Genomic DNA, 13,340 nt, shown 5'->3' with positions numbered 1-13,340 from the left:
AGGTTGGGTCAATAATCAGCAACGACAGTAACACAGACACAGAGGGTCAGGTTGGCCTCAGCATACCTAAACCATTGTTGTCGGAGGCAGCTGAAAGGGGACACTAATAAATGAGTCATTACCCAGGAAATTGCTTATAACCTGTTCCTTGTCGTGAATGGCAAGGAAAGTTACTCCAAGTTGGCACAAGAACTTGGCAGTGGGGCATACACACTTGCCCCACAACAGTGGTCTGTGAGAGCTGAGTTTGAAGTTTTTGGAAAGCTTCATGTCATGTCAAAATAATCAATGCACTATGGGCCGGTTTCCTGAACTAAAAAGGATACTCTATGGAGACTATCCATACTTTTGCTTTTTAGTTCAGGAATAGGTTTAACCCAAAGACCGATGGTGGAGATGCAGGAATAAAAAGCAATTCTCACTTACAATTTGACAGACACTATTAAAAGTGCAAGAATATGCAAATACAAAAAAAAAAGAAAGTATGTTTCTGACATTGGAGGGAACATTCATATTCCTGTGGAAAAGCACAGCTGCAATGCCTGGGAAATCCACCAATCGCTCATGTGCCTGGATACTATTTACCATTGTTGTCAAATTACTGTTTGCCTATAACCCAATAAAGACACCATTAATAAATGTGTTCTGTTTCTTTTGTCATTCCCTCAAACTGGTCCCTCACATCATTATAGCTTATCTGTGAATTTATGCTTCGCATTATCAAATGTAATAAGCATCCCCATGTATGGAAAAAGGATGAACAATTGCATCGGTGGCAAGAATGCATCTGTGGTAGGCTATCTCCTAGCCTACATATTACATTTTGAGAGATTTGCAGGTTAACTATATGTGCCTTTTTTCCCGAAAATAGGCTTGTGAAATGTGATGAATTATAAGACAATGGTCGACAATGCAGTGCTGCAAACAGATGCCTTTTCCTGAGTTTCTGAACTCACCTCACTCCTCTTGGGGACAGGTCGACTTTTGTTTACTTTCTGAAGCACAACTCAAAGACAAAAAAAAGTACATTAGAGAAGGCGAAGGAGAATCTATTATATAGCTAAATGTCTCAAGAAACATTACGTGTACCTTTCTGATGCCGTTACAGTAGTAGATCAATTCATGCATGTCATTAGGCTACACTTAAGTGACAGACTCCTTTCAAACAGACCCGACCATTTCAATCCCAGAAATATTTATGTTATATAGCTAGTCCTGCTCATTTAGCGTGGTAACTACCACTTAACTACCCAAATACATGTGGTCCCGTGTGGCTCAGTTGGTAGAGCATGGCGCTTGCAACGCCAGGGTTGTGGGTTCATTCCCCACGGGGGGACCAGGATGAATATGTATGAACTTTCCAATTTGTAAGTCGCTCTGGATAAGAGCGTCTGCTAAATGACTTAAATGTACATACATTTCTTAGTCTGCACCATAGAAATAGAGGACTCAACTTTATATCGGTGCCATTATAGCGTCTGTGATAGCATGGACAGCGCCATTGAGGCTACAACCCATAGGAATTCCCAACCAGTTGGCTACTTTAAAAAGGGCAGAAGCATGGTGGAAGCCCTCAATGGCACTGCCCATGCTAAACCACCCTTTGGGCTACTAGAGGCCTCTATCATTCTCTATGGTCTGCACAAGAGACGTGCACATGCACGCTTTGGATGGCCCCAATTTCTTGAACGATGTGATGTACAGTTCACAGAGCAGAAACCGTTCCACAKCAAAAAAACTCAACTCAAATGCACTGTTGTTATTTTCATCATTTATTACACACATACAGGTATCTTGGAAAAATAAACCTGAGGGACCAACAGTCAAATTAAAAAGACACAAAGATGAGATGACAAAGTGACCAAACACATTGAGACAAAATGACAAATCAAAATGAGTCACAACCGTAAAAATTCAAACAAAAGACAAAGTACAACTCAGGAGAAGACATGAGACATTTTATCCAACCTTGTCCCACATGGAATTAGGTGATAGGATGGGACTAGAAGGCGAAAAGGGATGGAAGACAAATAAAAGAGAAAGTAACAGAGAAAAGAATACAAAATGTAGCCCACTAGTACAAGTGAAAAGTAACAACAGATGTGTTGGGTCAAGGAAGATGACATGGGGAAAGATGTAATAACAGACAACTTAGGGAGTAAGAAACATTCATTAAATAGATGAACAATCAATACAGATTTTTTATTCTCCAATGTCTACCCTTTTAAATTAGGTTTCAGTAACACAGAATATGTCATCATAAAGAGAGAAAACATTGACAGAAGGAAAATACAGAACACCTTATTTTAGCACACAAACTCAGAGTTAAAGTCATACACCCAAGAGCCACAAGTTGTTCAAGATGAATGCTTTTCAAAAAATCACCCTTCCATTAAAAAGGAACAGCTTTTTTCTATCAAAGCCTTCCCAGTGTATACCCATTTTCAGAGTTAACTCTGACCTTTTCACACTTTACTAGTGGGTGCCAGTAAGTTGTCAAATGAGTAAATAGTTTTGCTCGACAGTAAAAAATGACCTGTCAGCGTGAGAGCTGAAACTGATGTGTGCTGGACACATGGATGGAATGGAACTTGGTTCACTGGTCAAATGCTAGATGCTGAGAGGGAACGGCTAGGAAGAGCTGCAGTCAAATGAGTCAAGTTGTGTCTACTACACAATGTCCTGGTCTGGTTCCATCTGGTGTGAGACATTACCAATCTTGGTTTAGCTTCGCTGACTATTTATTTCGTGCAATAGACGAACCAGCAGCTAAAATAATTTCTAGGAGTTTTTTAAAGCCCTAAGCCATTTAAGGTGTATGAAATTCAACATTTTAATCTTTATCAGTCAATACATTTTTATGAAATCCTGCCACTTCATTTTTGTTATCATTCCCATTCATGTCAAACAAAATAAATCATAAAATGTACACTTTATCCACATCATCAATAGCCCTAAATTGTGGTAAAGAACAGAAGATGGTGGCAAAAGTAATGATCCATAGGTTTCCTTTATTTCATTTTTTGTTGTTGTAATAATGTCAGATATTTGAAGAATCAGCACAAGTAGAGGCGCCCAGGAGTAACAGGGGCATCCCATGAGTAGCTGGGGTGTGACCACAACCCCACCAGTGGCCGTGAACCCGTTGGGAATAGCATGCAGAGCAGCGTGGCACCAGAGTCACTCCAGACGGCACCAGAGTCACTCCAGACGGCACCAGAGTCACTCCAGACGGCACCAGAGTCACTCCAGACCTCGGGGCCTGAGGACCAGAACCACAGGCTGCTGAACCTGAGCCAGGCTCTCTGACACCGGGTGGCATCTAGCAACAGGGCCACCTGCACACTGACTGCTTCACTGACTGACTGACTCACTGACACACACAGCATAGGAGGGAAACAGGAGTGGAGGTTATGAGAGGAGAGAGATTGAGAGAAAGAAAGAAGGGACAATGGCGGGTTGGATAAGAGAGAAAAGAATCCCAGGGGAATGTACTGTGTGAGTGCGTGATTCTCGCTCAAAAAGGTAAGACTTGTGTGTGCACTTCAGTGTGTTAACAAATGTGCGTTTATAAATGGTGTGTCCAGTATGATGTGCGTTGGTTGGATTTTTATGGAATGTATTATGTGTATATGACGATGATATGTGAAAGTAAGTGTTACTGTGTATGTATGGGGAGGGAGGGGGCAGTGCTCATGGCTGTTTCCAGTGGGAGAATGGCAGGTCAGAGGTGAGAAGTCAGTGTCTAAGGGTCACAGTGGGGTTGAGGTGAGGTCAGATTCGGGGCAACTGCTTCTCAATGAATTCCTTCACTGCRMCCATCTCCTGCAAAATCAAAATAAAGAGGCTTATAAAGAAACCGAACACCATGAATACTTCCACACCGATACTCATAGAAAAATATTAACACATATAGAACATTGATACTCATGCATGTTACAACCAAAATCCCCTTCTACCTGAGGACAGGAGCTGTGCATGAGTCCCGGGTAGGTCCGGAAGGTGATTTTCTGAGGGTTGACGATGACCTTGAGCTTCTCGGCCGTCATGGCCCCAAACTGCACTGGGATCATGGGGTCCATCTCCCCGTGACACTGCAGTATGGCCATGTCTCTGTTCCCACTGGCACTCGCCGCCTAATGGGAACAASAGACCATTACATCCAAATAATACAAGCAAAAAGTGAAGACCAAGACCAGGTTCTAACACCAAATCACATATTCAGTTCATTCATATCTACACAGCAAAATCGTCAAGACAAACGGAGAGTACATTTTCCAGTTTGGAATCCAGCCCAGTAATAAAAGAAACAGCTCTGTGGAATGTTCAGGGGCCCCGAGAGTACCGTACATTTGAGACAAACAAGTAAGCTGTGTAACTGTACCTGTGGGAAACTCTTGTGAAGCGGTAACCAGCAACTGAGAGCGACCACGCCCGCCAATTGCTGCTGACAGGTGAGAGCGGTATACAAGGACAGAGCCCCACCCTGGGAGACGGAACAATAGAGGGAAAGAGAGGTAGAATGGGTTTAGACCTATAGAGATGTTCACATGGTTTACACAGTTTAAACAGCAAAGTTGGAGAAAGAAAAGAAAAAAAATCACAGAGAATCAGGAACTCGAAAAAGAGGACTTCATTTGCACATCACCTCCATAGCGGTTCACATTGACGCTTACCTGAGAGAACCCTCCAAGCAGCACACGATTGGCGGGTATCCCATTCTTCGCCTCATGGTCGATTATGGCCTTGACTGTGGAAAAGAGTGAAAACGGAAATTGAACGTATACAGTACATAGTGCGGCTGATAATGTCTAATTATGATGCACACTGTGCTTTAGCTAACATGGTTATGTGAATAGAGCTTGGTATGATATCTATATGCATCTACAATGCATGTATAGTACTGGTGTCACACTGAATGACTTACTGTTCTCCGCTGCCCTCTTGATGCCAGCCTCGTCCTCTGGAGAATCTGGACTGAGACCCATCAGGTCAAACCTACAGATCCATGGTCAGTCGATTTAATACGCATCTCATACAGTGATCTCCAAAAGTATTGGCACAGTGAAATGTTTTGTTGTTTTGGCTCTGTACTCAAGCACTTTGGATTTGAAATGATTCAATGTCGATGAGGTTAAAGTGRAGACTGTCAGCTTTAATTTGYGGGTTTTCATCRATATCGGATGAACCGTTTAGAAATTACAGCACTTTTTGTATATTTTAGGGGACGAAAAGCTCAAATTCCCTGAGATTAAAGCTGACAGTCTGCACTTTAACCTCAATCATTGTATTATTTTAAATCCAAAATGCTGTAGTACAGAGCCAAAACAACAAAAAATATGTCACTGTCCCAATACTTTTGGAGCTCACTGTATATCTTATGTGCCCCTGGTATCCTGATAGTGTGTGTGTGTGAATCCGTCTTTGAAGGAATTCCTTGTTCAACAAATCTCTTACCAAAAGGAGATCGCTTTTCCACTGAAGTGTAGGTTAGAGTCAAGCCATTGGCCAATGACATATTTTTCAGATCAGCGCAAACATATGACTCACCATGAGGGCATGGTCATCTTCATATTGAGAGTGACGGGGATTCTGGGCCTGCGGACAAACAAGTGAATCAATGTAAGTGCACATGGGTGGAGGAATACAAAGTGGTTGTATAGAAAGATCAGAGATGAGAAACTACCAAATATAAGATTCAACGCTCSTATTACATCCTACTCTGGAAATTGAGACGGAGGCACTTAAGCTGAGAAATAAACTTGTCAGAAAATATGACAGACAATCATACAGACTTACGCGTGGGGGCAGATATACTTTACATGTGGCAGTCGGATAGCCGTCATGGCATCTGCCCAGCCATGCCTGACAACAGGAAGAAAAAGAGCAAGTCAGAGAGAGAACGTTGTACTCTTTACAGATTCGGCTATAAGACAGAACGATTTATACAGAGTATAAAGGCGCCCGCATACTAGGTTCGGTTTCCTCATAGCAGAACATGGCTAGGCGAAGTGAATGTCTGTGGCTCYCATACTCCCTTAAAAGACTACCGCTTGAAAAACAAATGTTTAAAAAAATAAGCTATTTTTACCGTTTGTCCCTCGAGACGCCGTAGTAACAACATAGTGAGTATACACCAATGACCGTATGTATATATGAAGGTGCACACTTCCTCAAAATAGTCTGATTTCATCTAAGATAATGTATTACAGTTTTCTTGATTTGACGTTTTTGCAGAGGATGTCTTAGTKGCGCAATTTTACATCTAACTAAGACGTTCGGTGTAGCATTTCTCAAGTGAAAACATTTGCATGAAAACTAGTCGTCTGTCGTTGAATGACAAGAAACACGTTAATTGAAGAATCCCGTCCATAGTASCTAATCCTACTAGGAGTAGTACTGTTGATCAATCACTGACAAAGGGGCGCGGACTTCGGCTACCGAACTTCGACTTGCCTCAAGAAAAAAAAAAGATGTGTGCATGAACAGCCGGAAAAAAACCTGCCGAACACCAAAACGTCTCAAAATGTTGTTATAATATATGCAAACTGTTGACTGGGAAGCATGCAACAGGCTTCAGACAGAAAACTCACCCTGAGTCACCCAAACCATGAAGGAAGATCACCTGTGGTAGAATTGGGGAGAGTGACCATTTTACATTGGTTAATGGTGCATTACGAACCACAAAGAACACCAATGGCTACTGCACTGTATTTGCATATGAACACCATGTACAAGTGAATCAGGCCCAACAAAGGGCAAATTCCTACTCAGTTGATATTACCAACTCTAAATAATAGTATTTAATCAGAGGCAGCATAAGAGAAAGAAAATGAATTTTGCGAGCCAGATAGAACATACAAAAAACTACAAAATACATTTAAAAATTCGGTAAAAATCAAATATGAGCATTCAGAAATGAWTTCAATAGAGTTGGTTTTGACCTTAAAAGTGCTTACAGACCCAAATAATGTGTTGTATTGTTGTATATGTATTGGAAAAACAAATAAATACTTGTCAGTATCTTGGCAAGTAAACAAAACACAAAGCAGATTTAACTTCTTTAGGAAAAAGTCCCAATTTTAGAGAAACATCATTGTCATCTTTTTTTTTTTTTTCCTCAATTCAAAGAACACAATATTTTACATAGAGCAGGTTTTTAAAGAACTAATGACTTTGGTTTTACATTTTTGCCATGGAAAAAAATACTGCAATACTAGTATCGTCCCAGKCCCAGTTTACAGCGCCTATGAACTACAAATTAAGTTTAGCAAGGCAACTCTTGCACTTCCTTTGATACTTTGCAACAAGTGGGCAAATTTGCTGATGGATGCCATAAGTTACACTATGGTGTTGGTGTGGTCTCTCACCGCAGCGGTCTCCTTCTCTGTCCCGGACACCGTCACAGCCTCGGCAAGCAGCGGCAGAGACATGTTGTTGCCACACATACACTGTAAGGGGTGCTAGAGAGAGGACGGGGGGAAAGGGCATATCAACGCAGCTATTCAGCATAGGGACAGACATGATGACAAAAGAACTGAACATCCCACAGATTATGGCTGCTTTGAACCAAAGAGACAGGCTGAATACGGAGAAGAATCTCTTCAGTCAGCAAGTTTCGAAACTCATGAACTAAATGTACTCCTCCAAACTGTATTTATGTAATTAACCAAGATGCCAATAGGCTAGGACTGATGCCACTGCCTATCCACTGATAATGGATAMCGGCTAGCTAGAGCATATTGTTTTCAAAGTAAACTTTTAATAGCCTCAGAGTCAGGTTGAGKGACATATGACAACAAAAAGATGAGAAGAGCAAGAGAGAAAGAAACAATGAGAGGAGAAAATAAAAGGAAAAGTAAGGAGGTTAATGTATAAACCTTCAGGGAGATCATACACTGAGTTAGTTACAATTCCACCCACCTAATGACCGGCAGTTAGTGAAAGCAAAGGGAGACAGAAAAAGAGCCAAATCAGGGGAATGATAATGACAGGCTCAATAGGGAGAAAGAACAGGGCCGTGCATCACACATCACAATAACTTTCTGAACTGCAGTGACACGCATGCTCATTGTGCCTTTGCCTCATTTCCTTGTGACCGTGTCAGCTATTGCACGCTTTAATAGACCAAGCTATATGATTCCCCCAGGCAGGTAGGCCTACAGCACTTGGTCCTTGCTATCCAGGATACTTGGGACATCCATACCCAATTAAAGTTGACATTTAAAATMGTTAAGGTTAGGTATAKGTTATGGTTATGGTAGGTGGTTAAGGTTAGGGTAGGGACGTACCAAGGACCCCAGATAGCATTAACCCGAGATGTGCTCTCAGATAGGCCTGTTCTGAAGCAATTGGATAGTAGCATCTAGCATCAATGACACAGAGGAGGCTTTGTTCCAGCATGCCAGTGTAGTCCTTTGACTTTATACCACCACTTAATGTTAAGCATACTATAATTGCGTTTGCAAGGCAAACATCCTCAGTCAGTTCAGAGATAACAGAAAGACCACAAATAGCTAATCGGGTGGAAATACACTGATTTCACAGTCACCCCGCTCTCCCTCTGCGCAAGGCTTCTGCTGGTGATACAAACAATGCCGTCCATGCACGGCTACACAATCACGAGTTCCCATCTGACTTGRATTAAACTGGCTAGGACAAACTAAACGTTGACTGGCTCAGTGGTTGGCGTAAGAAAATGTACCCCCTTGGCTCTTTATTCACTTGCATTTACAGCAGCTAATGGCTCGATTTCCTCAGTAGTCAAGAGCAATAATTACTGGGATAAAGGCCCTGTAAGGTTTACCCGGTGCGTAAATTCTAGCCACCTGGCAAGCATCAAGTCATATGCGGCAGTCAGTATAGCCGTCTTTCACCAGCAACACCTGGGGTGTATTCATTGCGCTGATTATGTTGCAAAACGTTTCTTAAACGGAACAGGGAGGGACCTACCTGAATTTTTCCAATAGAACATCTAGTTTTAGTTGCAAAACGGAACTGTTTGGACAAATGATTACACCCCCAAATTTTAAAAGCCAGCTTTGTTATGCAGTCTAGCTAGCTGGTGTGGCTACTTGCAACATAAGTCAGTTATCTTTTTACATTACTTTATTTCGCTAATTTGAAGTAGACATATGTGGCTATACATAGACAACCTGCGATTCAGGGTACAGATATMTGTTCATTAGCTAGCTAAAGGAAAYGAAGGGGGTGGGGATGAAGAAACAATGGGGCTGAGAAGCAGCTTAGCTCACTAACCCAGTCGTTGAGCGACCCGGTGGGAGAATTCGAGAGAGGATTAGTGCAAAGCAGCTAGCTAGATTGTTTCAAACATGGAAAAGGTAGTTAGCTACATCCAAATAGCCAGTTTAATCCCGTTCAGCTGGCTATAAATCCTCACAATGACTAGTTTAGAAAGCTAACCACACAGCAACAATCTGTATTGTCTCAGTACACTGCCTCCCGCTGCCATTCGAGCTTGGTTCGATTGACATGTGGCCTAAATTCGACCAGGTATTTGAATACATCACTTCCCCATGCCCTTGAACCCCAGTGGTAACCGAAGGCCCATGTGGATTCGGTACGGACGGGTAAATGAGTATTGTAAAACCGCGGCCCGCTAATATAAATTCATACACTCACCACTTGCTGTCCAAGAATATCAACAGAACTTCCGCTACTGGTGTAGAGGGGCGGGGATTCTTCGAAGTGATGTCATGATGACGTACACACCCTTTCTAGAGCTCGCGTTTACCGTACACCCTCCCATCAACTGATACTTTGATAGGCAATACATTCTAGTCCAATTTACACTAAACAAATATATTATACCAAATGCAAAGAGCATCTTTTTACACAAATAACAATACTACCCTTTATTAATCCAAAATCTACATTTCAATTAAATTCTATACTCATTAAAAAATATATTATGTAACATCTTTATTCTTCAAATAATTACATTACACACAACAGCAGAGGACATTTTCTATTTCTCAGCCTGGCATACAGAAAATTCCCAACTCCAATATGTCGCACCAAGCCATCACATTCAGCCACTGGTGGTCACAGACCGCAATGTGACACCACATTAATAATGCAATGAAATCAAGAGTTAAATAGCTTTTGTGTTTGGTGGGTGTCAAAGAAAGCTGTGTGGTATAGTAAGCAACTCACCCCTAAAGTYAATGTGTGTATAAGAGTCTAATCTAATGAAAACCTTATGCTGATCTACTTTGGTTGTGTCAAAATGTCTACATAGTCACATTATTGCCAAGCAATTCAGAGCTTGGATGAAAGAATGRGAGTGAGCTCCCACTGCAGGGGACTTGAGTCATTCCAGTTTTGCTGAGACAAGTTGTCATATTACAACAAACCACTAGGTGGCAGACAGTGTCCAGATATAGTTTTAGATAAAAGCACCYTGACGCTTTATCACAGGGTTACCAACAACTGACATTAAATGTATTCATTTACCAAACGAAAACGTACTTCTTTCAGCCTCCACTCGGTGTTACAATAAGTGTAACTGAGAAAATCCAGATTAGACACTTATGTTCAGTATTAGGCATACCTGACCTCCAATGAGAAAGTTCACCCACCAGGCCTAAGTATCCATCACACTTCCTTTTGACCCATCTCTGTCAATGCAACTATCCCACCCCTCCTTTCTCTCAGGAGATTACATTTGTTTGTYGGATGATGCTGTCGACTTTATGGTCTGCAGGGTTAGCGGACGCCTCGTAGTTGCAGATGGTCACTTCATGTCTATGAGCCTGGGAGGAAGAAATGATGAGACAGAGGTGAGGTGTTTTGCCATTTAAAAAAAAATGGACAACATATAACAGTCAAAGTAAAGCCTGATACATAAGTGAAACAATTCTGGAAATCCTTAGAGCAAGAAGAAAAATAAACTCAGCTGAGGCATACACTGTCAGAGCTGTAGAAGATAATTTACTGAACGTTGGTCTCATGTTTGTTCTCACCTGGGAGTACTCCCCTCTCAGCCCAATGTAGTAGACCCGTGTGGACTCTGTCCCAAAGTTCCGTGATATGTGAACTGACAAGTGATTAACGTTGGAAAAACGGGCAATCCTGGAAAGAATGTCAATTGGGGGTTGATTCGTTTGGTGTGTTTTAAGTTTGGTGGGTACTTAGGCATAATGGTTTTGTTATTTTGTCTCAGAAATAGTCTATGGGTGAGCAATGACCATAAACCCCATTGTTTTCTTGGAAAACAATACTACTTTTAGCGTGTGTGCGCACTTCTGTTGCCCTTACCTAGTTGGGTATTCCAGCTGAGCCAGTGGATCTCTATTGAGACGGAAGACATGCTCAGGTTCTCTGCATGTGTCATCAAAGGACATGTGGGGTATGTTCTTGTATCTACAAGGARAATGCAACAACAACACATAGTTATCAAAACCACAAACGCTGACAATAAATAAAATGCAGTTCCATGCCGATGTAGCAGAAGCTATCTAATTTGTCACTAGCTGTCTTGATCTCACGGTGTGAATAATGAGTCAAATGTCACTCACGGAGCAATAAGCTAGCTACAATAGTTGCTCTTTCAGTTCGCACAGCTGGCTCAGAGCTGGGGGTGTAWTCACTATGAACCAAACAGAAGCAAACAGAATTAAATGGGGAGGGACCTACCYGAATTTGTCCAAWAGAAACTTGTTGTAAAACATTTCCCGTTGTAACCCCTTTTGCACAAATGAATACACACCGGTTGACTTGTTGTGAGTAATAACCATCAAATCTCAAAGAGTTGATACATGCTACACTGGCTCAAGGTGTTTCTGAAAGGCAGAAACAGTACTCACTCACAGTCTCATTTCAGCAGGATGCGATTCATCGTCTTCACCGGCGATGATGATCCCTTTCAGCTTGTCACTTCCGGTGAACCTGAGAAAAATATCAWTTGTGAAAGATAACGCATAAACATAATATGATGAAACAAGTTTAAAGTTAAAATGACAGGATAAGAAAGGGTGAAAAGGGGGCTTCTTACGGGATGTTGAACAGGAGCTCTTCATCAGCATCACTCTCAACAAACTGCAGAAGATAGAGAGCGTTTCAAGATTATTAATTCAAGATAATTAAATCATTAATATCACATAACAYTTATGATAAAGTTACCCAACAGTGGCCCTTCATCACATGAGAAAGGTTATAAGAAATTGGGCTTCAATGGAAGACATTTGACTTCACCAATGGAAGAGGTCCAGATCAGCTTTAAGGAAAGGCTCATTGACACTAAAATGTTCCACCACCTGTGTACATATTTCGTTCAGTGTACAAAATAAGTAAACATGGGTGTTCATTTTTTTCAATGTTTGATTTAACGCTGAGCCACGTAATTTTAGTGGAGGATTCGTGGATTCTACACCAAAKTGGTTAATTTAAGATGATGTACTATACGTTCAATGAGTCGATAACATTACCTTCTCCCTGTCTGTCCGTTGATCCCATGGTTTAAATACGAGTTTCCCATCGCCTTCTCTTGCTTCGTTGAGGCACTGCAGTTTCTCGATGTCAATGCGCTGATACAGCGCATACTCCAGGCCCCGTTCCGCTGGCTCGTGCTCYTCTTCACAGCAGCCGTGGCTGTGACCAGACATCGCAGGTACTAACTATATATCGCACTTTAGGGYAATGTAAATGCTAGCTAGTGATGATACGGGCTGTCRAACTAGRTAAGTTATTTGTTTCAGACTGACTTGGCTGGTTTCACTTTTCCACAACATTCAGGAGAGGAAACATTTTAAAATGACACTTACGTTAATAYCCAATCAAGATGGACGTACAGACGCACAAAGTCAAAGTGTTCTCTGATTGGCCTGGCCAACACCAATGAACAAGCACAAGGTTTCACTAGATTTTTGACTATTGAGTTATAAATAATTTATATATACACTAGAATTACTAATTGATTGGGGACGCCGTGTTGAAGCCACCGTGCCTCCATCTTGGCACTACCCCAACGTTGTAAAACATATTTTGGAAGCTATAGAAATGCATTTATTAATGTCAATATACATTCCTTTTTGCGACGTTTATTCTATTAAGACACCTTAATGCAGGGGTTTCAAACTCATTCCATGGAGGGCCAAGTGTATACACAAGGTTTTCGTTATTTCCCGTCAATTTGTGTCGAATTAAGACCTAGACAACCAAGTGAGTAGTTCCGACTCCCATCAATCAAGAGCAGTGTGGTTAAAGTTCGGTTTAAAATTACATTTTAAAGATAAATTGTAAACATGGGCAGGGTTTATGACTTTGTGTATACAAAGTAGTGGCAACCCAAGCACACAAAGCTGTAAAACCAATAACTG

General features: G+C 41.5%; 2 protein-coding genes across 5 annotated transcripts; both read right to left on the bottom strand.

Moving 5' to 3' along the window:
- Positions 1-1,751: 1,751 nt before the first annotated feature.
- Positions 1,752-9,733, bottom strand: LOC112080542 (acyl-protein thioesterase 2). Of its 3 annotated transcripts, none has more exons than XM_070442623.1 (10): positions 9,643-9,733; positions 7,371-7,463; positions 6,594-6,625; positions 5,800-5,865; positions 5,551-5,598; positions 4,928-4,998; positions 4,677-4,750; positions 4,385-4,486; positions 3,960-4,136; positions 1,752-3,825 (listed from the first exon to the last, which is right to left on the bottom strand). In XM_070442623.1, the coding sequence occupies exons 2-10, from the start codon at positions 7,446-7,448 to the stop codon at positions 3,775-3,777; spliced, it is 699 nt and encodes a 232-aa protein (XP_070298724.1). In that variant the 5' UTR covers positions 7,449-7,463; positions 9,643-9,733; the 3' UTR covers positions 1,752-3,774. The 3 variants fall into 3 exon arrangements, with proteins under 3 accessions (XP_070298724.1, XP_070298721.1, XP_070298722.1); XM_070442620.1 differs by lacking the exon at positions 9,643-9,733 and adding an exon at positions 8,807-8,854; XM_070442621.1 differs by lacking the exon at positions 9,643-9,733 and adding an exon at positions 7,881-7,910.
- A 194-nt stretch (positions 9,734-9,927) lies between these two features.
- LOC112080543 (PITH domain-containing protein 1) lies at positions 9,928-12,780 on the bottom strand. 2 transcript variants are annotated; one of them, XM_024146335.2, is made up of 6 exons: positions 12,450-12,780; positions 12,017-12,060; positions 11,833-11,910; positions 11,281-11,385; positions 10,986-11,094; positions 9,928-10,775 (listed from the first exon to the last, which is right to left on the bottom strand). In XM_024146335.2, the coding sequence occupies exons 1-6, from the start codon at positions 12,624-12,626 to the stop codon at positions 10,674-10,676; spliced, it is 615 nt and encodes a 204-aa protein (XP_024002103.1). In that variant the 5' UTR covers positions 12,627-12,780; the 3' UTR covers positions 9,928-10,673. The 2 variants fall into 2 exon arrangements, with proteins under 2 accessions (XP_024002103.1, XP_070298725.1); XM_070442624.1 differs by lacking the exon at positions 12,017-12,060.
- Between the last annotated feature and the right edge of the window lie 560 nt (positions 12,781-13,340).

Source organism: Salvelinus sp. IW2-2015, unplaced genomic scaffold (genome assembly GCF_002910315.2).
Source record: "Salvelinus sp. IW2-2015 unplaced genomic scaffold, ASM291031v2 Un_scaffold16369, whole genome shotgun sequence".
NCBI classification, from domain to species: domain Eukaryota; kingdom Metazoa; phylum Chordata; class Actinopteri; order Salmoniformes; family Salmonidae; genus Salvelinus; species Salvelinus sp. IW2-2015.
Note: the sequence above shows the minus strand (reverse complement) of the source record. Positions and strands in the feature narration are given on the sequence as shown.